The sequence below is a fragment of the Rhopilema esculentum genome, chromosome 3 (genome assembly GCF_057945365.1).
Source record: "Rhopilema esculentum isolate cy_ngs chromosome 3, ASM5794536v1, whole genome shotgun sequence".
In the NCBI taxonomy this organism is placed as follows: Eukaryota; Metazoa; Cnidaria; class Scyphozoa; order Rhizostomeae; family Rhizostomatidae; genus Rhopilema; species Rhopilema esculentum.
In genome coordinates, this window is record NC_142817.1 from 898,908 (window position 1) to 926,410 (window position 27,503).

General features: G+C 36.8%; 3 protein-coding genes across 6 annotated transcripts; 2 read left to right on the top strand and 1 right to left on the bottom strand.

Annotated features, from left to right (window-relative positions):
• Positions 1 to 208: 208 nt before the first annotated feature.
• On the top strand, positions 209 to 23,401 carry LOC135692553 (protein RD3). Of its 4 annotated transcripts, none has more exons than XM_065210719.2 (2): positions 209 to 741; positions 21,001 to 23,401. In XM_065210719.2, the coding sequence occupies exon 2, from the start codon at positions 21,684 to 21,686 to the stop codon at positions 22,377 to 22,379; it is 696 nt and encodes a 231-aa protein (XP_065066791.1). In that variant the 5' UTR covers positions 209 to 741; positions 21,001 to 21,683; the 3' UTR covers positions 22,380 to 23,401. The 4 variants fall into 4 exon arrangements, with proteins under 4 accessions (XP_065066791.1, XP_065066792.1, XP_065066793.1 ...); XM_065210720.2 differs by lacking the exon at positions 209 to 741 and adding an exon at positions 10,429 to 15,387; XM_065210721.2 differs by lacking the exon at positions 209 to 741 and adding an exon at positions 15,573 to 18,026.
• Positions 748 to 6,540, top strand: LOC135693865 (P2X purinoceptor 7-like). Its single transcript, XM_089112706.1, has 3 exons — positions 748 to 5,636; positions 6,065 to 6,185; positions 6,339 to 6,540. Exons 1-3 carry the CDS (start codon positions 5,321 to 5,323, stop codon positions 6,538 to 6,540), a joined length of 639 nt encoding a protein of 212 aa, XP_088968832.1. The 5' UTR covers positions 748 to 5,320.
• Positions 6,764 to 10,104, bottom strand: LOC148960483 (uncharacterized). The gene is made up of 3 exons (XM_089112691.1): positions 9,895 to 10,104; positions 9,040 to 9,174; positions 6,764 to 8,602 (listed from the first exon to the last, which is right to left on the bottom strand). Exons 1-3 carry the CDS (start codon positions 10,102 to 10,104, stop codon positions 6,764 to 6,766), a joined length of 2,184 nt encoding a protein of 727 aa, XP_088968817.1.
• Positions 23,402 to 27,503: the final 4,102 nt, after the last annotated feature.

Here is a 27,503-nt window from a genome sequence, read left to right on the forward strand (position 1 = left end):
GATATTATGCCAGTTTAACCAAGCCTCTTTGACTCCTACGTATAACCAAGCCTCATTGTCTTTTTTCGGGCACAATTATTGTTTTTGATACGTTGAATTGTGGCATTATATTGTTTCAATAGAAAATTGACATTGGAGTCTGTCCTATCGAGCCAGCTTGGCTCTTTCATGAAATTTTGCTAAGTACCTCATGGCACATGTCAATGAAATTTGTGGCACATTTTGAGAGACGGTTTATTACCTGTGTGATTTTCAAGGGTACCCTTTGGGGTGCCATTGACCTGAACAACCGTTGAAGTTCGTATTTTACATAACCTGCTTTAAACTCCGTTGCCAGTGGATATGAATGGAGAGCGAACCACGGCCACCTCTTTACCTGCCATGATACGCAAACATGCTTTGTTCCTCTTGTTAATAGCGATTATTGTTCGGTGCGCGCGAGAGAACCGTTGTTGCGTAGCGAAAAGGAATCAGAGACTGATTCAGGTCAGACTGGAGTGTGGGCTCGCACAGCTCTGAGGATCTAAAGAAAGAGAGCAAAGCCGGTTAATCGGCCTGTGGGACTTTCTTAACATTTTGAATTCCTAATAAGATAGATCAACACAACGGGTGTCAGCTTTCTATGATTTTTTCTTATTGCGTGGACCAGAATTTGTGAAGCGGATATCGACAAAGACTAACTTGAGTCAGCAATCAACATTTAACATCATTTCAAAGCTGATTTCAGCTCATCGATTTCTGGTATGTGCATTATATTACCTTTAACTACAGTTAATTTTACAGTAAGAATTATTCGCAATGATTATTAGCCGCGAGGTAAGCTTAAGAAATGCAAATTGCCTGCCGTGTGTTTATTTTATGCACAAAGCCAATGCAGACTTCATGGAAGAAAACATCAATGTTGCTCGGCCCTATGTGACTATTATTGTGAAATATAATGGCGAACTAATCGAAATTCGAAACGCAAGACTGCTTTGCGGCGAGGTTTAATATAATACTATAATATAAACAGCTGCTTGTGAAGCTACGAGCCTTTTACTGTAGAAAATTTAAAGATAATATCATAACAATATTACGTTAATCTGTATTGCAGATTGCATTATTGCATCCATGGGTATTTGAACATCATGATTTTTAAGGGCTCCTTAACCATCTGGTTTTATCTTGTTTACAAAGTTATGGCGGGGGGAATTGAGGCCATAAATGTTTACTTTCTTAACAATCTACAACAGGTAGATTTTCACGGAGCCTGAAACAGAAGTAAACAAACACGAATGCAGCAACAACAAATTTGATTTGTACAATGCTGCATCATCAACAGGTTGTTTGTTTCTTTCGCGCAAGTTGATCGCAAATTCTGCTTATTTCGTAAATTAATTGCCGTTGAAGTTGAACGAACTGACTTCTCTTTGAATACGCTGTTTAGAAAATTTGTCAGCCACACGAAAAGTTTAATCCTCCAACAATATGCTAAAATGTAATAGGATCATGAATTTTTGGTGTCCATTGGAAACGGCGAATGTTTTTATCAGAATATGCTCGGGCAAGAATCTATCATCTGGTTTTACGCCGAAAGCAACGCCTTTTATCTGGCGTGACCAGTGCTTGCTAGAGAATAAAGAGGAGCAAATTTTTAGAATATTTTGTTTCCGTATGACATTGCACTCTTCGTAATTCTCAATAGCCGATTGCCTTTCTCTTTGTAAAGCTTTTGTCTTCAGAATTAACATATTGCGTTTTTTCCCTCAAGAGGATTATTGCTAACGGCCGACATACCCATGTCATGTGTTGATATTGCTATCTCGGTGAATCTTTTTTATTACACTGTAAAAGAAAAAATGTTGGGTTTATGTACCAACGCCGTCATAAATAACCCAATACCTTTGGTGCATGCACCATTGCCTCCCTTTTTTGTGTGTTCACAGCGGAATCTCAGAATAAGCAACACTTCACATCTTATCGGAATAAGATCGTTCTTCCCTGCGGAAGAGGGGGAATTTTTTTCAGGAAATAGTGAATAATTAGGAAATAGAAAATAGGAAATAGTTGGTTTTCTCTTGCTTTTAATATAAGTCTTTGTTCTATAAAAAATCCTATTACCGCAATTTCTTTCGTCCTTTATCTGGCCTATGGTATGCGAAAATTTCGTTTGTACTTCTGTGAGTCGGACACGCCTCTCTGTGTTAGGTAAAATGGCTTTTATCACTGGGGCCCGAGGTGGGAAGTTGACTCCCCGGAATTAGAGTGTTTTGGTTATTTTTTTATTAAACAAGTTAAATGTTTTAACAAATTTCAGATGAGAATAAGAACCAAAATAAGAACACCGTGGAAATCTGAAGTGGTTAACTAGTATCAAATATTTGCGATGGTTTCTGGTAGTGACTGTCTTAAGAATTGAGCTTTTTAACATAATAGATTCCCTAAAATCCAGACCTGTTCTTTTTCATAAGCCCAAATACAGCTCATACAAATATATGCTGCACTGGTCCTTGTCAGAACATACGCAGAGTTCACCCCAAATTTCATATTCTTTATCTTTCATCAATCTTTCTGATATGCAACTTTTCTGAGTTCCTCTTTCAAATGTTTGCCAACACAAATTCTCGTAGATTGATCGAGTGCTTAATTCTCGACTTTTGGAATTTTTATGTGCAAACATGTAATTGTTAGAGACACTTTCTTGTCATCTGTTTGTTTTTAAGAGCAAACACCATCATACTTCCAGCGCAAACATAAATTGAATACAGGACTATCGGTTGAGTACAGGGCTGTTGTGTGCAGTTAGGTCTTTGTAGCAATCATTGTTTTGTGGCAGGTATAACGAGGCTATGGTGCAAGCTAGCTTTCCAGCGCTATGTTCGTTTAATTGACAAACAGCTGCTTGCCATCACCCTTGTATGCAATCAAAAAGGATTTGCAGGAGTGATCCCCTGAAAGAAGACCAACTATAGATGAAAAGGAGGCGTTTGGTAAATGGTTGACTTGGAAGTGTTTACCAGTCTCTTTTACTTATTAGGGACAGTGTTACGACTTGCTGATTTACCTGAAGTATCTACATTTTTTCCTGTCTTCTTTGCTCCTCTCTCCAAAACAATATATATCGCTTTGTTTTTGTTTTGCTTTTTGTTATTGGCCTTCTGTTTACACCGGACGCAGATCAAAACGGTGTTTTAAAACGGTATCGATTAATAGAAACACGAGATGGATACGGATTGAAAACGAGGCAGATTTCCTTTGCTATAATTTTTTCAATGAAAAGGACTTTCAGATTTTGACTCTGGTAGCTATAATAGTTTTCTATTGCATTTCACCATGGTGTTTCTTCATGATGTTATGCTAGTTGTCCCGAAATTTATAACACTAATGCGTCTTGAGCTGTGGCTAACGGTATTTCACTTCACATTGACAAGCTGCAAATAAAGGATGCGGAAAAACGATGAACCAAAGCTTATTGAACATAGAACAGCTACATGCAGTGTCTTCTTAACAGCCACAGTGCTTTCGATTTTCAATGAATTACTTTCTTTCACGGGTCAAACTGTTTCATTCAATTTCGAGCACGCAGCAACCTCATTGATTTCGTCATTCGGTGGTGGGTTTTTCTTTCCAGTAGTTTTCTTTTAGAATTTTCATAAAAAAGGTCGATTTTGCAATTATATCGTTCGAAAAATTGTGTGCTGAAATGAAGGTACTATCTTGGGGTCTGTAAAAGAACCAGGTCCTATACCAACGTGGTCGAGCACTTAGTTTAGATCAAGGACTAGAGAAACTCTGAAACGTTGACATTTCATTCATTCATCAGCTTTGTTTAAAAGCACAACCTCTTCCTATCTAAAGCTCCCCCTTTACAATCCAAATCAGCACCCTGTTATGTTTCTAGCTTCTAGCAATATGCTGAGCATGCGCGGATGACACGTAATCAGCAATTGAATTCTGCTACATAATAAGCGTGAGGGGGCTTATACGAGGGGGACGAGGGGGGCCAATTCGAGGATATACAGTCAAAATCCAGTCAAAAGGTATTGTTAGAAAATTAATTTAGCGTGCGGATGATTAATTGAGGATATATGGTTACCTCACCCCATTGAAGGCGCTTCATTATTTTTGTTTGAATCTGATGTATCCTAAATAAAGCGAAAAGGAAAGACCCCCATGGGTAAGATTTCATTCTATTTCTTCTAGCCCGACAAGGACAGGACCGTGTCATTACTAATGGACTTCCTATTTCCAGTTGTAATTTCTTGCAAATCAGTGAGAAACATAACTATACAAGTTTCACAAGTTTTAACGCCATTTACCATCTTGTTCCGAGAGTCAGCCATGAAAGTCTCTCTTTTCAATTGTAATCCGTTGAAACTTAAATGTATTACTTGGTGAAAACAGTCTTAGCAAAACTAATATTTTGATAAGAGCTCTGACTATTTGTGTAACCATATGGCCCTGTTATCCCTTTGAATAAACACGAATTGATATTGAAATAGTAGGAATTTGTGCGGTATTTGTAAGGCACTACTTTAGGCCTCTATGCTTGGCTTTAATCCCAATATTCCGTTTCTGTTTATCGATGGATAAAGCTGTGGTCCACGTAAGAACATTAGTCCTATCCGTAAGTGTCATCTCCTTGGGCTGTTGCTATAATCTTATTAAATCATACGTGACAGTTTCTTCAAAACTAGCACGGTTCATGGACAATAAACCAGCAAATTAAGTTGATTCAACTCATAACCATATGACCAGGGACGGATATACCGAGGGCTGTGGGGGGTGGGAGGGTCCGACACCCCCCCCCCCCAATATTTTGCATTGATCCGGTAAAAATGCATGCTTCGGTAGTCAGTAGTAACAAAATGATGTAGAAAAGCTGCATTTTTCATCTTCTTATCTTCTTTATCTTAAAGGTAAAGACTGTATTTTAAAATGGGCGTTTCCATCAGTTTTCAGTCTCCTTAAAGGGGAAGTTCGGTCTAAAATGAAATTTGGCTATATTGCTGTAAATATAACAGAAGGCTTTGTTGTGAATTGTTTTTGCTCTTACCTCTCATTTTACTCTGTTATTCCACGAAAACTGTCTCCTAAAATCGCCTCGCGATAGGCCGCCATCTTCAACTCTCACGAGGATAATGTTGTTGTTGCCTTTGACGTCATCACGTTCAGAAGATCGAGTGAGTCACTGAATGAACGCTGCTTACGCAGTCAATAGTATTTTTATCATTCAACCCCATTGTATTTATTGCTCAACCCACATAATATTCACAGATTCATGTAAAAGTATAGAGAACAGACATATTTTTCAACTGCAAGATTTCGTTTTTACCGCAAAATGGCTGAAAAATTCATTGACGAAGTCTTGTCATCAGAAGAGAGCACAGATGGAAACTGTGAATCGGAGGATAATGCGGTTCCTGAAATAAATCGTTTAAAGCCTTTTGATATGGAACCTAGGCGGAAACTTGAAGACTGGGAACTGAACGATTTGGATGGAGAATCAGATGATTCTACTGAGAGTGAATCTGAAAGAGAGAGAATCGGAAATGCCTACTGGTGCGTTTGTGGGGGTAAATGTAAGGCAATGGAAACATACGCCGAAAGTCTTTGCTGCCAAGAAACTAACGATATTCCAGAAAATTACTTCCAAGGTAAACGTTTTTGCTTTTAATTGAAAAACGCCGTATAACATTGTAAACTATACACATTTGTAGTAAAATATTCGAGTTCGCAGTAAAAATACACAAAAATAGTATCTTATTATATATAAGTGCAACAAAGTATTTTCTTAAGAATACTAGCAAGATCTAAAGAATTAAAGAAAATAATAAACTTATTTCGATGCTCGCAGAGGATCTGGGAATCAGGGCCTTCACACAAAGCGGGCGGGGTGAGCATTGCCCCCCCTAATTTTTTGCAAGACAATAGAGCTTTTTCAAAATCTTTTAATGGGTGCTAAATGTTCCTTTGAGCCCCTCACTATCCATCCTGTGTCGGAGCCCATAATAATAGAGAAAAATAAAATTACTTAGTCAGTTACTATTACAATTGCTTATTACACTGTGTTCATTTTCTTAAGGCCAAAGTTGCATATCTTTGTCTGCGGATTTCAAGATTGTTTGTTTGACCAGAGCTGTACTCGAAACTGCCCTGTCTGCTATGAACAACTTGAGAGGAGACAAGCTTGTTATAAATAACAGGTAAGTAAAAAACTGTTTCTTTGCATGTTAAAAAGGCAAAAGCCTTTTAGGTTGAAACACTGAATAAAAAGTCCTTTTCATTGTAAATATTGAAGACATAACAAATCGTGGCTAGAAATTTCTAACATCTAATAACTATTATCTATTCCGTAGGACTTTACGTTTCGCAGCATATAAGCAATACACGTGGTGGGTTCATAACCGGCTTGGCAAAGGAGTTCGAAAAGTCATTCCATCTTGTGCTATTTGGGCCATTCGGAATAGTTTTCCGTCTGAGAACGCCTACTACGTGCCATTCATGGAGAGCCGGCTTGAGGATAAAAGACTATATCAAGAGAGTGATAGTGACGAATAAAAGCACAAAATTACAGTATACTCTCTTTAAGTTTGGATAAATGAACATAATTGATATGTGAACAGTAAACCCTTTGCAAGTTTGGATAAGTAGGACGCCTGCTAAGTAGTACACTTTTGCTCAGTCCATTGAGTGCCCCACTTAATGAAAGTATACTGTATTAACACTAAAATATATTCTTATATGACGAAATTTTTAAATATACATGAAAAATAATTGGTAATTATGTCTCAAAGCGTGTACGTTTGTTTTTTACGGCCTCAGCTTTGTCTGGCTTTTCTTTAGATGCAAGGTATTGTGGTACGCTTCCAGGTGTTATAGATTTCGGTGCTTTCTTCTCTTCTCTTGCTTCTAATGTTTTTGTCATAAGTTTCCGTAAATAAGATTTGTCTTTCTTTTCGGGAATTTTTTTTACTACCCAGTTTTGCGTTACTTTTGAAAACGACAACTTGTGCCGATATTCATCGTCCCGAGTTTTGGCATGTCTACATTCTGTCCCAGCGTTATGGTCCAATACTGCAAGTTCCGACCTAGCAATCATTCCTTCGAAACCAAAATGCAGCCTTTTGGGACAATATTTATTGTAAAGGGAATGATATACCTCGATTTGCCCCGTGTGACTAAATTCGGTTAAATACCTTAAATCTCTTAACAGGAATTTGTCCTTAATGACCGATTCGAGTGCGACATAAGCAGGCGAACCTTCTATTAACCAAATTTTTTCCAATCTGTCTCTTTTGGATAGCTTTGCATGTGCACACCGTTTATAAATGGTTGCATCTTCCCATCTGTGTATGTTCCTTATATGGTATAAGATACTTAACCATTTTTCGCGAAGAATATAAGGATCTTTGTTGCATGTCGCACAAGACCACCAAAAGTGATTTATAATTGATTTCATCCAACCATTCAAATCTGAAGCGCCTTTCTTTTTTGCTAGCAAAACTAATTTCTTTTTAATATTTTTACTTACGTGCCAAATATCAAACTGATGATTAATGTTACTCTTTTCGTTTTTCATGTATGCCTTGATTTGCTGATGACGATCAGTAGTTAACGATGCCACACTCATCCCTTGATTCTCTAGAGATTGAAGGCAATTTTTCAAACCCTGCTTTTCCATTGCGTTAGAACTCGAGACAGTTCCTACATGGACAACGGAAAAGTCTAAAATTTTCATGGTGTTTGTGTCCATCACAGTATATGTACCATACTTTGCAGAAAAACCTGGCGAATCACATCTACCGTCCCCTGCTAAAGCTACAGGACCATCCACTAAGGAAATAAGCTGTTTTCTAGCGTTTTCGTAAAAGTCATTGACAGTTGGGAAAAGTATTTGTTTTTGTATAGCGTGATAGCTTGTGCGACCTAAAAACGATATGTTGCATAGTGACATCATCTCTTGGATTCTTGTGAAAGTACTGCCGGTATAAAGTATGGAAGCTGACAATTCAAGATTCCCCAGAGACATCCCACGTATTCTCGGAGTGGAGTACCATGATGTTTTGTGGCTATTGCTGCAAATTCGTTCAACTTTTACCATGACCCCACTGCGTATAATTTTCCGTAAAGTCGTAGTCGTAAAGCAAGTTGAGCAAATTTGCAGCAATGGAAGCAAGCATGACCAAAACACAACAAATTTTGTGTCGTGGCTTGGTTGCTCGTTGCCTAGCTCCTCGTCATCAGTTTCGTCACTAGCCTCCGTAGATGATGCATTTTCGTCGCTGTGGAAAGAAAAATCGGCATCTTTGAAGGAATCGGTCTCACCCTCTGACTCACTGCAGGATGGGACATAAGCGGTAGAATCATCAAATCCTGCCATTTCTTCTGTGTTTACTGCCACATCTCTCATTTCGGGGCCAGTTGAACTTTGACGGTCACAGCACTGGGTTCCCACGCTTACCATTGTGGTGAAGGTACCAACTTTCTTGTGTACCATATTTACTGTACAACCGACGCTTTTTTCCAGAAATTTTTTAGACTCCGTTTGAATGGAGACGCTTTTGGCAATCGTTTCATCAAGGTCATTGGGGGACGTTGAAGCACATGCAGCATCCAGAAGCTGAAAAATTACATGTTAGATTGAAAACAATTTTTTATTACAAGAAAACTATTGTCAAGTATGTAGACCCGGGATGCCGTCCTAAGAACTAAAGAAGAAGGGCTGTGCAATAGGAAACTTCAAGAGACCACACCCTTAAAGCACTCAATATACTTGCATTTCTGTTAAAGACTCTCCGTTATGTATATTCAAAACATTCAAACTATTAAGCGACACTGTAAAACAAACATGAACTGATTTGTTGAGAGGGATCTGAGACCCCAAAATTTTTCTGAATTTAATTCTATTAATTAAAAGGGGGCTGAGCCCCCGAGCCCCCCGAGCCCCCCGAGATAGCCCAACTATTTCGTGACGGTATATAGAAACAGTCTGTTATTCAACCCCCCACAACAATGGATGTTTTATGAAAGTCTTAATACGAATAAAACAATACAAACTCTGCGTTTTTCTTCCCTTGCAGCCCGCTCTATGGAATTTTTCCTCTTTTGTGTCGATTCCCTAAATACAAAGATTGTAGGGATTGCATCTGCCTCTAGTTTTTTTGCACCTGGCTTGTTTTCCATCAGTTCTTTCTGGAAAGTAATTTTTCATGAAACAAAATATTATTCAATTCGAATTTAAAGAAAAATTTGAATTTAAGCAATTCAAAATTCATCTTCTTCTCCTTTTATTAAGCGCAGCCCTATCACGTGTTTGTATTTCATTTATTTCACTGCATGAGATATTTCAGATTTTAATCCCTCATGCCCAAAATTGGATACACCTCTTGCAATTTGTGTTCGGCTTACCAAACAGACAAGGCGTTCACGACGCCCATGCAGCAGGCAGAGCAAAAAGGAAATTCATCATGACTCAATATCAATAGAAGAATTACTCCTAATAGTCGTCATCGCTAACACGAAGTTGGCAGTGGTTATGGCAAAACATGTTATATGTGCTGTTTTTGTTTGTATTAGATATGTTTTCTGTCACTCCTGTAAATGCTTTACCCCTTTCATTTTGTAATACAATATTTTCAGCCCTAGAAAAAAATCTCGCGCATTCAAGTAAGCTTTTTGGAATGAAACTAACTGAGAAAATAGATTAGAATTAGTGGTTTTATTTTTGCTCGTTTGAGGCATTGATAAGCCGTTTTCATCTTATTTTTATCTAACAAATCGTTTAATTCATACTCAATGATACAGCTACTTTGAGGTACCCAAATTATTTTTGCAGAATTTCTGACGAAACTTCTGACGATTACTAAAACCCGTAGAAAATAGCATTAGCGTATTAATTAAAAATTTAGTTACCTTGAAATCTCTTTCATAGCAGTCTTCGGCAAAGTGTTCCGAGCAAATATAAAAACTCTTGTCTTTCGGTAATTCACCGGCACGACGTATGTTCGTTAGCCACATTTTTCTGAGTTGCTTGTTGCGACCTTCCCCTGGTATCTGATGAAACGTCAATTCTTTATTATGACTCGAGCGATTTGTGCACCCAAATGCACCACAGTTCGGCATTTTGAACGAAAAATCTTTAAATACTGTCCGATTTCGAGAAAAGTTGTTTCTCAATCCGAAACCTTCCGAATCAATTAACTTTCACCATAGCTTACACTTGAGTCACTCTCATCTTCTGAACGTGATGACGTCAAAGGCAACAACAACATTATCCTCGTGAGAGTTGAAGATGGCGGCCTATCGCGAGGCGATTTTAGGAGACAGTTTTCGTGGAATAACAGAGTAAAATGAGAGGTAAGAGCAAAAACAATTCACAACAAAGCCTTCTGTTATATTAACAGCAATATAGCCAAATTTCATTTTAGACCGAACTTCCCCTTTAAGGGTGTTGCACAAAGTCCAATCATTTTCCAACACTCCCCCCATTTCAATTCTTGCCGCTTAAATTCACCCATGCATTTCATGTTTAGAACACGCACCAGGTTAAAGAACATTCAGTAATTTTCTTTACCCTTCTGGTTCTCGATTGATAAATTTGTGTTGATTAGTCTTAAACAAGTTTTCCTAAACTATAATTTTCTCACATGTTATAAATGTCTTCATAGATTGATGCTTTGGAATCATTACAACACAAAGCGTTAACCTCTGCAAGGAAATCAATTTCTAGCGTTGCTCCTTACTTTTCTGATTGATTTTAATCAAGCCATTTTGCTTTAGCTTTCCATCAGCCATGCTCTTGAGCTCTAGAAGAAGGGTCAAACATTGCTTTTTACTCCTAATTTTTTCTCCATTTCCTTGGTAAGTTGAAACAATCAAGGAACATTTTTTGCACAGACATGTTGAAAAAAATCCCCGCATTTTTCTACTATCTGCTGCAACTTTTATCCAGTTTTAAAGCATTTGCAGTCAGCACAGACACGACATCTAGTGTGAGAGCCAAGCTGTTCAAAAGCCCTCACTTTTAGTGCCGAGAATTATCCCTTTTCTACTTCTTGCTAGTTTTTAGCGATAGTTTCGTCAATGTAACCGATGTTTTTCTGATAGCACTACACCCCTACCTTACCTGGCACTTTAACTTGCAGTCAAGAAGCTATTTGGTGAAATCTCTGATTTTATTTGGAAACATTGAGCCAATCAGTTGGCATCAAGGATGCTTAGCGTAATGCTAAGCAATGCAACTGTTGATAAAGTTTCTCTTCTTGGCTTCGTTTACAACTATTACACTTGTAAAAACCAGCAATATGTTTTTCACAGTCTTTTATCTACTTTCAACTTTCCAAATAATTTCTCAATGATAGGAAACTTGCTTTTGAAGTCTTTAATAAGGCCAGAACCATATTCTGAATGATCCAGCCATTTGGAAGTACATTTTGGAAACTTTGTCGTAATTTCAAGTTTGAGATTCATGGTGATTTTCCAGCCTTTTTTGTGATCTCTTTGAAATTTTTCCTTAACTCTATAAATGCGGGAAGGAGCTCAGTAATGATATCATCGTGTGAATAACTACCTGGATTAAGGCAAAATGCATGTTTTTTTTCTTTTGAGCATCTGGCAGCTGTCAGAGTCATTGGAAAAATTCATTTTGATGTTGATTACATCTGCTGAAGGAAAACACGTTGAAATTATTCAAATCAAAATACTCGAAATGAAATACTTATCCACAGTGCCTTGTTTGCATTTCTCCCAAAAAGATACAGCTACTGTGAGATAAACAGTTTTTAGTCTCTAAGGAATGCTTCATTGCTGGTGGTTTTCGCACGTGCTCACATCTGTACGGACAAAATAAACCTGCAGTCGCTGCTTTTTTCAAAATCCCCATCACATTCCCACCACTTTCTCTGCGCGACAAAAGTGTGCGCTGCGGCTTCGAGTGGATATATCTTTCCACTCATTAATACATTATGTATGCAATTTGTATAAATTATGCGTTCAAAAACCTTTACATCCTAGTTCTAGAGACAGAAGCATTTTGTCAGAATTTGTTAATGTTCTCAATATCAAAGAAGACTGAATGCATCTTCGTGGTAAGGCAAATTACGATGATTATAACAAAGCTCTTTCAGTGAGAGATTTCTGTAAGACTTTTTTATGTTTACAACTGTGCTATATCTGCTTATATGTATTGGAAAGACATCTTGCGAGAACATTTTTGCTTGATTAAAAAGCGTTCACTATTCTTACCTTCCATCTTAAAAAGCAATACACTGCACTTCAGAAATGTGAATTTTTTTTAAAAAGCGGTACATTGCACTTCAGAAAAGAGTTGTCCATCAAACATTTCAGCAAACGTGACCTGAAAAAATCTCTAAGAGGACAGCTCATTGGACACTTGGTTACCGCAAATTTTGTCACAGAGCAAACTATCAACAAGTTTCGTTTTTGCATGAATATTAAGACTATCTTATGCACTATTTAGGCCATGTCACTTTGTTGGTATGTAACTTTCAAACAATCATGTACAGTTTTTTTCACACCAGCATCCTAATCCCGTGAATGCCAATCGAGGCTCAAAAAGCCAGGATTTAACGTTCGTGAACGAGGCTGGTATTTTCATTGTTTTTTCTGAATGAGTCTCCATTGAAAAACTGATCCGTATTTACTGCACGTAACCCAAGATAAAATGAAGTTCTGTGAAAAGGCAACTGCGTAAAGTTTTTTTGCATGCTAGGGAAAACAAATACCAGCATTCTAGAATTTTTCGTAGTTTTAATAAGGCTAAATATGTTTTGCATGTTTTGCTGTCAAAGGGCTACGGCAAAAGTCAGGAGAAAGAACACTGTGTAAAACCATTTGTGTTGGGTGTGCGATGTTGATACGCAGTTTTCCTGAGCTAGTGTAGTCTTCGCAGTTTTCGCTCTCAGCCCTGAGACCTTTTAGAAGATTTGGAAGCAGCAGATATTCTTCTCAACTGTAATTCACCCGATATTCTTGCTATAATTAAATTGAACAGACTGTTTGATGATATATCATCACAAATAATCAGTACAAGACGACCTTTGATGAAACTGTAGCCAAACGAAAGGCGGTATGTAACCTTTGAAGAGGAAAATGGCCTGCACAATCAGACTTAAATGTTAGTTATGACAAAGAGATCTCTATTACATGAAACTATATAGCGTACGAGTCTCTTGTAATTAATATATTAGTAAGCTAAGCGTTTAAAGGTATTTTCAACTGAAGGATGTTATGAAAACTTCATTTTGTTGATTAGCAAATGAGGACCAAGACTAATTAGTTGGAAATAAGCAAATATTTGAATATTCTATATGAGAATTTTGTTCCATTCTATTGTCCTTAACCACCTAACGGGACTATGTATGTGCACTTAATTGCGCATAAGCAAGCGTTTAAAGTCAATTTTATGTCACCAAACAGGTGTTGTGATAATTGCGTTGGACTTGCTTTATGCAAACACTAAAATACTCTTTACTTCTTATTTCATTTTCACTACATATTATTGTCACCAAGTTGCAAGCAAAACATTGAAAATATTCTTCTGAAGTATTTTGACACAGATCATATTCAGTTATAGAATAATGTTATTTACTTGTTGAACTTGCACAGCCTATGGACGATCTATGAAAGTTTGTTTGATACCTACTATCTATAGAAGACAGCAGAGCTTTTCGATCCCAAATACACTGTTCCAAAAACGAATTTGTAAGAAACCTCACAGATCACACATCTTTGGTAAATCACTTTGAATTTGCTGATTTGTAAACATTGATTAGACTCCTAATTTCAATTTATGCTTGGACAAGGCATCTATGAAATCGCTGGAGCGTGACCTTCAGAATCTATCAGCCTTTTCTTGCTTTTGTGAAATGAGTTTGACCTAGGCAAATATCCAAATATGAAAGAAATCGTCAAGCGCTAGCATTCAAATAACAGTTCTATGTTTTTAAAAGATTAGCAAAGCTGCAAGGTTTACAAGAAGCAAGCAGATGTTTGTTAGTAGATGCCTGATTATTCAGCACAATGCCAAGCGTGCATTCTTTTTAATCACAAATTTACAGCTTAAATGCAAAGCCAGCCCACATTCCTGCTAACTATGGTTTAGAATTGACCGGCTGTCCAATGTAGCTAATCGATGTAAAAAGGAAATACGAACGTCCACCGCTGCTTTCATGTTTCACACTTTCCCACGAAAGCATGGCGAGAATAATAATTTTTAAAAAGCTTGCTGTTAACAAAAATGTGTTTGGAAGATCGTTGAAGCAGCTGCTTCAAATCCTTAAATTTCGGAATTCTCACAAAGACACCAAAGGTTATTTCTGATCGTGATTCTAACACATATAACAAACACTTGGTATCTAGTCATAATCGAAATTCAAAATCTTCAAAACCTGCTTGTTTTTTGACGCGTATGACAATAATTGAAGGTATGGTTTTGGCTTTCCTTTTGTCTAACTCTAAACTTCTTCACTTTGATAAACTGTTAGAAGGGGATTGGAAACTTAACCTGAATCTCTTTTCAATTGACCTAATGACCAGGTTCATTCAATATTGTCCATAATTTTTACACTTTTTATTTACATTTTTTGGTTTTATCTGCATTTCTCTGAAACCGAGACTATTGACTTGCATGGAGCACCTCAGCTTGTAGACCTTCATGCATAAAACGTCGCCATCATTTGTATGTTTTTCGTCAATCGTGAACTAACCGAGTTATCATGTAAGCCAGTTCAATCAGTGCAATGATAGGAGCAGTAGATTTAGCAGTAAAAGTATTGCTTGCTAAAACATAATATGGGCTTTAGCATGACATTGAGAAGATGCTTCGCAGGCTCGCTATCGCCTATTGTTCAAATCGTCTTTTGCAAACACAGGAAAAGCGGTGGACACAACTTTCTTTCTTGCTTGGCAAGACTTTCAGAGAAGAGAGAAAATGGCTTAAACTTCGTTATGAAGAGCGAGCGACAAATTGGTTTACACTAATTTGATGATAGCTAGTTTGATGACGTCAAAGGCGTAAAATATGCTAATAAAAGTATTCCATATTTTGGAATACAATTAGCAAAGCAAAAAATGTTTGTTTATTCCTTTCTCCAGCTAGTAAACATGGGATTGCGAAAACAGATTTTAGCACCTTTGCCAGGTCAAAACATACGCGAGCAATCTGAGTTGCTTTGTGCATATGGTTGTAAATGAAATCAGTCCGTGCAGCTTTAAATTATTAATCAGAGGCAGTGAAAAGGTATGAATGCATTGCCCAGCCAAAGCAATTTGCAAACAATTCTGTAGTGATAATGCACAGTAATTCATGTTCAAAGTTGCTGCTTTGGAACTAAACAAATTATTTCTTTTCGGGTTTGACACAAAACAAGTTCTCAAAGACAGAAGGCAAGCAAAAACTTATTTCTTATTCACTTGCTGCTAGAATTTGTGATATATCGTTTACATTTAAGCTGGCTATTACATTCAAGTTTCCATTCTTTCATCACTATCTAATCTGTTTCTGTGCTTGACTATAACAAAATCGTCTTTCGCAGCAAAATGCAAAGTGTAAGGTTCGTGACGTTACTTCGCCGGTTTTACTTCTTCATACAATCGATCTAAACAGTTTTTTTTGCCTTGTTCGTTTAACTTTGTTTGAATTGCTTCCAGCAGCCATATTTGAAGATTTCCCTCTCATCAAATGCGCTAACGCAGAATAATGAAATCCTTTAATCTAAATATTGCAATCGTTCAATTTTTTTTCTAAATAATCTTGCTATGGCTTATACAACTGTAATCCAACATCATATTAAAAACTTTTATTTCCATATTGTCTTACAATAGTGAAAGTTTAGAGTTAAAATACGCAGACTCAAAAGGAAAAATGTTGAAAAACGGCTGATATTGTTGTATTAACCAATATTTCGTCATAAATTCTACCAATAACAAATTGCACCTATTGTCTGTTTATTCTGGAGAAACCTGTATCACCTCTCCAGGTTTTGCTTTTCTTTCTGACATCGTTCGGCGAGAAATAATTTGTCACACGATAGAGCCACCTATAGGATGTATGCTCTTTTTCATTTTTAATTCCATATAGAAGTATGTTTGGTTCTGGCAGTAGTGAGTGATTTCTAAATCTAGAGCAAAATAATTGCTGCTTTCTCTTGAACGATGTTTGTCATATAAAATAACTTAAAATATGTAAATGGGACAACAACTAGTGTTATTTTTTCTTTGTGTTGTAGAATACATTTAAGAATGATGTTTTTGGTTGACAGAAGTTTTAGGGAGCAAGAAATAGAAATTTCTAGGCCTAATCGCCCTGTTCTATTGCGGTTAGGGAGAAGGGTCCTTTGGCACCCAAAACCGTGAAATGTTTATTTTCTTTTTGTCTTACATATTTCTTTTATCGGTAGCTGCAAATTCTTTTCTTTGTTGAATAAGATGTTTGTTTACTATTTATGTATATCACAAGGGCAAGAGCATCTCTAGACTTATGGTAGTTTTATATATAAGTCTAGTTTGTGTGTAATAGATTGTGTTTGGCATGAACAAGCGTGAAAAGGCCTTAAATTAGTTTAAACTTTATCTGTCTGATAAACATAATATATGGCTTTTACTCAGAACTAACAAGTTCACATATGGTGCCCAACATATGGTGCAAATTTTTACTTAGATCGTGACGATATAAGAAAACTTGTCAAAAAATTCAAAAGGAACACTTCTAAAGAATGATTGACTGGATGCAAGCAAAATTTTATCAAATATAAGCAAATTTAATAGCATTGTTTCTATCTTTCCCACCATGCTCAAACACACCAATTTAATACTAGAGCTAAATTTGTAAGAAGTTTAGGACTTTTTCTGGACAGAAATCTCAGTTCCAAGAACCAACTCTCCGAGCTTTCTAGAAGTTTTCTAGAACGTGTTTCATTTTCTTTAAAGTTAGAAGTATCCTTTCCATTAACATGTTACTAAGTATATGCAATTCATTTTAAGTGTCATTTGAGCATTTGATTATTCGTGTTGGAAAACTCCAAAACAGTTCCAATAGATATAATTTAATCATCATATATTGTTGAATTCAACCTAAAGAATTTAGCCATGATATGTTGTTTTTGGGAGATTGAGGGCCCTTGTGCTTCCAACGCTACCGAAACACAAGAAGTTACTTTTTCGCTAGCCTTTCACAGCTTGCTTCAATAAGACGTGTTCTTGCAGTTCTAAAAAAGACCAATCTGTCGCCTGGATTGCAGCATCTTCAGGAAAAACCGTTTGGTGTCGTTGTAGCTGGCCACATAAGGTGTTGCCCGTTGTGTGAATGCAATATGTTGAAAATACGTGAGGATACGTTCACTGTACACTACATTTGCACCTTAAAACTCTAATTTAAGAAATTAAACAAAACTTGATGATTTTCACTTCCAAGTGAAAATAGTTTTCCAGGTTAATTTGCTATTGCCGTAAGCAAACTCTGTACAGAAATTCGTTTCAGTCTTCAAATTGTGTTCTTAAGTGATGACGTCACAAAATTCTATTTTTGTAATTTTTAAATTAATCTGAAGTAAAGATCAATTAACCTTTAAGAGTTTCGTTGAGTACAACTAAATCGTTTTGTTAACGTACAAGATCCGTTGATTGCGTCACAAATTGGGTGTGACTTTGTCACATAAGTATAGGCTTTTTCCCAATCAAACAACTTTAATTTGGTATATTTTCTAAACTTTATGAATCAAGCCAAAAAACGGTAATCTGTTAAACAACTTTAAATCTTTCGTTCGCCAGATCTCATACAATTTTTAACATATATTGCTGTCTTCGAATCTTCAGAGTTAATTCTTTGTGCTCTTTCAAGTTATATGGTCAGAGGTCTAAAATTCTAAAAATATATGACGAAACCCGTTGTCCCGTCTTTATTTCAGCGCTGCAAAGCTACAATCTATGTTTTTCGGGGCTCATTTTATCACAGAATTGTATCCCAGCCAAAATGACTGATTTGAACAGCCTGACATCCTTCGAACGCATTGTCTTTGCATTTCACGGTTAGTTTCTTTTTCATGATGTTATTCTCTTTGATAAGGTTATGAAATCGCCCATTGGAACTAGAGGTCTAATTTTGCTCTTGTGACCTTATTCAAGAAGTCTCCAGAAAAAAAAATAGCCAGTATGTACTTTGTGAATGAAAGTAAAGTGCGAATTTTTTTCTAATGCTCAATAGATTCAAGTTGTGCATTGCTGACTGTTTATCATGGACAAACATAATTGTACCCTATCCTTGATCAACCAAGACTAGTTTTTGTTAATATATGAATTCTCATAAAACTTTACAAAACATACACAAGTTTACCAGACAATACCACAGGGAGCTTGGAAATATATAGACTTTCACCATCTTTCGACATGCATCAAAATGAGTTTTGAATCTGATTTACGCTTATAGATGACGTTATCCAGCTGATTCTGCACTGAGGTCGGCCATGATGAATATTATTATCATAATGAATATGCTTATCAAGCAATGCTAATACTTTCAAATCTGCGGTGAGGTGCCGCATTCAGTATTTTGGCCAAACTTTGTTGGCTACCATTGAGAATTGCTGGTAATATAAAAGGCTTTCTTGTCGCCAATATCAAAATAATCCTAATTTCAAGCTCCGTTGCTGACCTCAACTATTTTTAAGTAGTGCATGATCTCTATCAGTGGTCGCACGACAATTTTTTTGTTTTGGAGGGGCGATAGGGGCTGAGGGTTTTTTTGCATTTGCACGGCTCTAGCATTTGCTTCCAGTCAATCCTGCATTAACTTTGGTATTAGAAGCAACACACTTTAAGACTGTGGTGAGGGGGGGGGGGGGGGGTGCATAGAATCGTGCAATTTCTTTAACAAATTTTGCTATGCTCGATTGTAAATAGCTAAATGAACTTGATACGTATTTGTTTTATTGTACACCCGGTAAAAAACTACCTTGTCATTCTGCGATTTTGCGATTGTATCAAGTTGCGTATTACAAATAAATTCACTTGAAAATGCGAAACCTTTAAAGAAGAAATTTGGCTCTTAAATACGTTGATGATTATTAAGGCATTCAGCGCCTTGGTATTGTTAATGGAATATCCAAAAGATCTCATAGGACGATTGCAAGAAAGGCCCATTTAAAACAATGGCTTTATGATTTCAACAATTTTATGATTTCCCTTCTTGGAAAGAGTTTTTCAGAGCACAGCGGCAAGGCTTTTTCTAAAACGTAATATTGTTGAAATGAAAATTTCAGAAACGAGAATTAATGTTCCGTGAGAATCTCTGAGTGTTTTTGGAGCATTCCAAAGCAAAATTACCACACCCTCTTTCACGCTTTCTCTTCACAGCCTACCGCAAAGCGAAATGTTGAAAACGAGAGACAAGAATAAAATAATGACAAAGCCATGTGTATATATTTTCCTAAAACATTATTTTGATAATGTGAAGAATCTCTTTTAAATCTTAAAATCTGTTTGGTATTGGTGTTGTTGTCGGGCAGTTTTTACTTCAAGATAAGATGCCTAGAGGTTCGACATTTTGTTTGGCAGTTTTGCATTTATTTGGATATTTTGCTTGTCGCGGTAGCGATGAAGACAAGCTCAGAAATGACTCAGGTACTTTTCCGTTAAAGTTCGTGTTTGTTTGCCTGATGTCTGTTACGTTTTGCTCAACTCTATCAGCAATTTTTAGTTGCCATAATTCTTTTTGCTTGCTCTGGAATATCTTGCAGAAACCTTTTGATTTTATATGCATCCTGATACAAGAAAGCTAGAGAGACGGTAGTACTATAAAGTATATTGGAAATAGGTCAGTCCACGAACCCAAATGAAGTTGGTTTTCATAGAAAGTAAAGGTTGTCTTGTCAACTCGGTTATTATTGTTTAAAGATTGGACTTTGTCATAAGCTGGAATAGAATTACCAGAAGTGCCTTCATTTATTAACCTTCCAATCCTATTGGTAAACTGTTTGCCATATAGTGTCCAGCAAATTTGCTGTTCAGTATTTCACCGCTTCTCCTTACTGGCCTTGTCATTGGCTTACTCCAATCTAAAAACACGTTCCTTGCCAATGTTCGCTCCTCTGATGTACTTTAATCTAACAGTGACTTGGCCCTTGAAATAGATACAACGCGATTTAATCCTGAGTGTCTGAAAACATATTCAGTTACCTCTGATTGTCTGCTAATGGTTTGCAATAACATTGTGGATTATCGCCAGCTTCCCTTGTTCATGGAATATGACTCCCCATTCTCCATTTGCTCAACTTCAGCAACGATTGAGGGTTTAGCCATACCGTTACATCATTTCCTGTAATGTTATAAAGGTTGCCGAGTCGTTATACTTTGCATCACGAGGCCATTTCTGTTCAATATGGCGGAGGAAATTATGAATTGATGATCCCCTACCTGACAGTTATAATTTTTGTACGTCTCTAACCATACCCAAGGGATTGGGCACAAATAGGAATATTGCAAACCATCTGCTTTTGGTCTGATACTCTTAAGAGTTATGTTATGGATCTAAGTAGGCCAATCAGAAACGTGAGCACATGTTTGTAAAGATTTTCCAATCAGCGTCGCTTGCTTATTTCGATTCACGACTGGGTATATATGTCCTAGCTTGAAGTTTTCGATCAATGTTTTGACGTTTTATAAACTGAAGAGTTTCAGACGAAAAGCTTAAGTTTGCTTCCTTCTTACTATCCGTGAAATCGAAGATATGATCTTTATCTGAAATTTATATGTTTTTATTTATAGTTTAAATGTTATATATTGATTAATATTCTCAGAGTTGGGTCACCAGGGACCACAAAGATTGCTCTGTTGCATGTGCAAGTTGATAAGGCATCCGTCATGAATCTGTCGAAATACGCAACCGTTTGGTTTCATAGTAAGATAATTGTTATCGTTTTTTAGATAAGTGTATTTTTACAGTTGTGCATGATCTCATTCAATTTCGTATCCTGATTATAAACATATGAAATGTTTATTTTGCAGACTGCGATACAAGCAAATTCAGCTGTGACGATACCTTAAGCAAAACGCAAGGCAAAACTGTTTGAACGGAGATCAGCATTGATTTGACTTAAGCTTTTCATGCGTTAAACAAACATCTAAAGAATCACCAGTCGATATTTGCAAGTGGATTACAGTGAGCGTGTTCTTGCTTTGAGCAAGTCGAGGCTTAGCGATAGTTTTTCCATATTTCGTAAAGAATAACAAGGTGGATTCAAGGATAATCTATCTTTAGAAAAGCTAAAAGTAATCATTGATCTGAGAAGCAAACAGTGAGCGAAGATAACTTCTTGTTTCTCGAGTTTCAGCTTTATGGGTTTGATTTGGTTTGGTGCCTGAGTTTGCAAGAGGCAGTTTGTACCATCCATGGGAAATTGAATTAGCAGAAATTGAAGTTACAACTGAGAAGAGTCAATCACTGAAATGCTGTTTTTAGAAGAAAACAAAGTTGTTAGGAAGACAAAGAGAAAGCTGTTGCTAGTGTAGCTTCTAATAACCAGCAAAGTATTCGCAAAGAGATGCTACTAACTTAAGATTTATTGTTTCCAATGACTTTGATTTATGACAGAACACCTGGTCTAGTCTAAATCAACCTCTTTGTAAAAACTAGCAGAAAAACTTGGGAACTTCAAATCTTGACAACGGAAGGGGGACAATATTTGACGATGCTTGAGTATTTGTGGAACTTTGTTCTGAATGGAGGAGGTTCCAAAGTACCAAACCCTCCTGTCGCATCTGAACTGATATCAGAGACTTTGCTGGAGGAACTTCATGGGTGTCTTAAAGAAATCGAGACATTGCAGCAAGAAAAGGAGGCTAAGCGAAAGAAAGAAGCTGGCAGGCCTGACTATAGTTGGCTAGTTAATGAATCAGTAAAACATTATCGACTTCCTCGATCTGTGAAAGTCGAGGTCGAGGAATTGTGTACGCAGATTGACGCTGATGTAGCACCGCTCGTTATAAAAGATTTTAGGAGAATTGTCACGGAAGATACTCCAGTCGAAAAGATTCCGGAGGTGTTCAGGTGTGTCCTGAAAAGACAGTTGATGGTTAAGAATTTAAAAACAGAATCAGATAATAGGCGAGAAATTAGAAGAGCGAGCAAAAGTAACAAGTCTTCGAACAATATTTTTAAAAGACGTTTGGATGTGCCAGGTCTTAGTGACAGGGACATTGAAGCGTGGGGAAGCACCTCAGACGGGCGAGCTCAGTCTGCTCCTGCAAGCTCGTGGAGATTCTTTAGACAAGGAAAGGTGAAGCCAACAGAAAAACCTAGCAATCCTATGGACGATGTTAAATGTATTAGTGATAAAGATGCAAGACGAGCAAATAGTGTACCGACCATAACGACTATAGTATAAAGAAGGTTATCATTTGCTACTTAGCAACGCGTGAAATAAATCACAGGTGACTAAATGAAGGCCACCTAAGGTTGTAAAAGTTGGCCCATGTTTCCCAGTTCCGTCATCGCATTAATTTGCATGTAACTTGCTGTGTAGCTTATATGTGGCATTGGGTAACGATGTCTTCGCATAGGTGATTCTTTAGATTTAGAGGGTGCAACTTTCAGCTAGGATCTAGGAGGTCCTCAAGATGGGGGGCTTGAGTAGACGCCCATTTTTAGGGTAGGTCCCTGTTCCAGAGAGTTTTGTAGGTACGCTTTCGGCTCAGATGTTAACGCTTGTGGGAAACAAACGCATAAGAGTGATGTTAAGGGGCAAGTTCCATTCTTTCATCGATTTTCGATAGGATAGGAATCAGGTGTAGGCAAAGATTATGTGTGTTTGTGTCTGTGTGTGTGTGTGGGGGGAGGGGGGGTATTTAGACTGAAAATTGTTCAAGATGCTTTTAATATAGATTCAGGTGATTCATTAAAACCTCTAGTCACTCCATTATCGTGGTCTCTTGGTTTAGTTCCTTACCTAAGTGGTTAAGAGAAAACTTTTCGTCTGGGAATTTGTTGGTGTCTGCTCGTTTGTTAGAAGGTCAATAACATTTCCAGAAGAAAGGAGGGCTTCAAGGAACCTTCAACCTTTCAAAGGAAAGTGGGGTGCATTCCAATTGATGCAAGTTCTTTTTGGGCAAGTACTTTATAAAAGCTTTAGAAACTTAGTACCATATTGTGTTTGGTATTAAGATCTCTTATCGCGGGAAGGGCATCGGCTAATACTACTTAATCTTTACAACAGGGGTTTTCTGGCTTTACGAATCTTTAAATTTTTCTTGCTGGTGTAAATTTGTACCTTGTTTTCATAATGTATTAGTGTATAATTAAATTGAGCGGTATGGTTGTTAAACAACAGTTTCATAGTGTAATGCATCTTACATTTTTGAACCTCGGATTAATCTATGATGTGAAAGTAGTATTTGCCTTGATATGAAACGTTTTCGTGACCTTCCTTCTCTCAGAAACTGCAAAGTTAAAGATTTACTTCACCTCGGTTCTACAAACTGTTGCAGAAAAAAGTGTTCTCCTTTGTCTTTAAAGAATCAATCTGACTACACAATGCTGGAAATGGCAGTGCATTTGTACTCTGCCCCAGAAAAGCAACCTTATTATTGTGAGTTTAAACCATTAAGGTCTTTTTAAAATGTTTTGTATTGATCTGGTTAAACAAGCACTAGTAAGGACACAATCAACATGCTTCTAAAGGAGACATTTTGCTTCTTTAGAGAAATACCTCGTGTCACTGTAAGGCAAGCTCGTAATGAACATGAATTCTCTGTCAATGCAAAAATGATATTTTCAATTTTAGACATGGACTAGACTTACTCCTTGAGCCTTCAGTTTCAAACCAACATTGCTTGTGAGGGGAGGGGAATTATTTTGAAAAACATCTTATCTCAATTTGGGGTTTGTGAAGCATTGTAGGCATTGGTGCTGTTTAAGCTGCAGTTTGCTCGTTGTTATGGCGACACCAGAGACCCAATGGCATCAGCATCTCAGTGAATGCCGAATTTGTAATCTGGGGATTCTAATAAGAAACCCATTGTTCAAAGACGGTGATCAAGATTGAATTCCCAATGGCTTTTGAAAATTTGAACAGTCGTATCTAATGTTAATCTTCTGCTGACTAGGAGGTATGAGAAGCAAAAACGTTTTTAAATATGTGACGTCACAATCTTATAACTTTTTGAAAATATTATCAGACAAGAACAAAGTCTCAACTTGATTTCTTTCTATCAAGCAGTTTCATAAAAATTGATTGAGTATCGTCTTTTCTTTAACTGGCAAAGCTATTTGACAGGTGTGTTTGCCTCAAAAGTTTTATTTTTACAAGATCTTTCAAATACTATAGTACATCTAACTTTCATGCTAAATATATTTTGGCAGACAGAACTTCAAAAATATGTAGTTATTTAATGGGGAATTTGCAGGTGTTAATATTTTCACTCTTAATTCAACTAATAAACGTGCAGGGTTTATATGAAAGTGGCGCCCAATACTGTAGCTGCAGAAATGGAAATTTACAGCATGATTACAGCGAATGCTTTATTGCTGTATGATTTGCTCTTTTAACGTGAAGCACCCGGAGGTGTTGTACTAGGGAGGCTCAGGGGGGCTGAGCCCCCCTGTTAATGCCGTAAATTGACCTTTTACTACTTTTGCTATTGTTTTTCGCAACATTTTGTTTAAGAGTCCCTCTTGTTATATTGATGGCACCACACCACTAGAAGCACCCTCCGCATTTTAGCATTTACTAAATGGGATCATAGCCGAGTATTATTGGCTGCACGCTGCATGCTGTTACTGTCAGCTTTCATTATTGAAGAAAAGCGTTTTGTAAGTAGCTTCTTTTGCTGCGAGATGTTTCAATTTTATTAATTGGGCCTTACCTTAATCAGATAGAAATATTAACGACGAGCAGACTAAGTTTCAGGCGGTGGTAACTTAGAGCGTAAAGTTGTGAGGATCAATCAATCAATCAATCAATCAAAAACTTTATTAATGTGTCAAAAAATATTTAGCTTACAAGCTAATTGGGGACACAACGAAAAAAGTATATAAAGTTAAATTAGAGCATAAAATATAAAATTACAGTATAATTATTAAAACATAAAAATTTCTAAAAATCCTATTTACAACTAAACTAAAGTCTACAGTCTAAAAGAGTTTCTAAGTCCATTTTTCTTATACATTTCTTGAATTGGGTTATTGTTGTCACCTCCTTGATAGCTCTCTTCAATTTGCTCCACAGATATGGGCCAAAGTATCTTACTGAATGTTTTCCTTCTTTTACCGTACGAAATTTCGGAATTACAAAGTTGCTGTTTCTCAATTCATAGGGAGTTTCTTTTACTGCAAACAAATTCTTTATAAAGTGTGGGGCTATGCCGTTTTTAACTTTATACATAAGTATGGCAATGTCCTGAAGTCGTCTATTCTGGAGAGATGGCAGGTTTGCTTTCATAAGGAGTTGTGCATATGGCGTAGACTTATCATTATAAACAACTCTAAGGGCTTTCTCTTGGAGTCTCTCTATCTTTCTTTTATCTGCTACTTTGCAGAAGTGCCAGACTGTACTGCAATATGTTAAGTGAGAGAGAATGGCTGACTTGTAGATTGTTAGTTTCGCATTGGTAGGTATTATATTACGAAATCTAGATAAGACACCTATTCTCTGACTCACTCTCTTGCACAAATTGCTGATATGAGTGCCAAAAGTTAGCTCATCGTCAACCTCAACACCAAGCAGCTTAAGACATCTTGTTTGTTCTGCTTCATTGTTTTCATCAGCCATCACTTTTATCTTTATTTTGCTTTTCTTGCTATTTTGAATCACCATCGCTTGGTATTTGTTTTTGTTTGCTTTCAGATGATTGTCCTTGTACCATTGTGAGGCCGTCTTGATGTCTTTATTCAAACGCATCTCAACTTCATTACCGTTCTCTCCGGAATAATAGATCTGATGATCGTCGGCATACATGCTTATCTGAGAGTGCATTATTTTGAAGACCAAGTCATTTTGAAAGATATTCCACAACATGGGACCGAATGCTGATCCTTGTGGGCATCCTCTTGTTGTTTCCCTCCATTCACTTCTTATATTTCCTAGTTTGACCCTATTCTGTCTTTGCTCAAAGTAGGATGTTATTAATCTCAGAGAATCTTCGGCCAGGCCATAGGATTCAAGCTTTTTTAGCAGGAGACTTGGAACCATGGAATCGAAGGCTTTGCTCATGTCTGTTGAGAGAATGGCTGTTATCTGTTTATTGTCCAGGGCGAATTTCCAATCCTCAATCAGTCTCAGCAGCGAAGTTTCTGTGCTGTTTTGCTTCTTGTATGCTGTCAAGCACGGGCTTAGTTTGTTACCAAATGAATGTGTAGCTTGCTCACTGAGCACCTTCTCAAAAACTTTGTCAACTGCATTGAGAACTGTTATTGGCCTGTAATTTTCATGGGTGTATAACAATGAAAATGTAGGTGCTGTTATTTAGGGGTTTTGCATGAAATAGGAGATTCATAGTTTGATGCAATCCTATATGTCTAGAAAAAATAGGTTGTTCTTTCTGGAGCTTGCCTGCACATTATATAAAGATTTGCAAGAAAAACTTATTATCTACTGCAGGTTTGCAGATTTTGATTAAGTCGTTAGTTATATTTTTAAACGACCATAGTATTTATACACTTAATTCTGAGGGTACTTGTATAACGTAAAGCCATAATTCCTGTTATCTAAGCCTTTGATTAAAATGCATACCAATCATTTCGAATTTTGTTATTGTAAAGTACCTCTAAAACATGCATATTTCCTCTACCATATAGTTATTAAGCTACAGAGCCTCAACCTAAAATGAGTGTCATTGGAGCCTGGGAACGAATCTTGTTTCTAATATATCTTGAAAAAGAATAGCCTTGAAGGTTTCTGTGTCACCGTCAAAGGAGAAACAGATGCCCAGATGATGCAATTCTCGATTCTTGACCTGCACTGCTGTTTTGATAAAAAGTTTGAAGACAGCGACAATGAGTTTTTGATTAAGTTTCTAGCAAATTTGTTATGGTGTTTTTCATAGTGAAAAACTTTTAACAAGCCAAAACAAATAGTAAATAAAGACAACAAAGGTAGTATTTTTCGTATGACTTTCAGACATTGATACATGCAAACATGAATTGATCCTTTGAACCAGTAAGAATTAATATTGATATCTTCAATACGAAGCAAGTTGCCGAAACGAACTGACGACATTGTTAAGGACTAAATATTGGCTGATTGCCTCTTTGAAGACAAACCCGAAGTTATATGAAAAGGTTTTTAACATCATAATTGAGAAAAATTTATAGTTTTATTTAACTTCGGCAAGTTTATGAAAGCGACTGGCTAACAAATAAACAAAAAAATCTCACAGAATATTCATCAGCACTTTCAGTTACAAAAAGGATAGCTTTATAAGTAAGAGGCATTACAAAGAAAAGCGTTTACAAAAGCGATTTATATAATTGTGGACATTCACAGAAATAATTAATGGCATTATTTACAAAAATA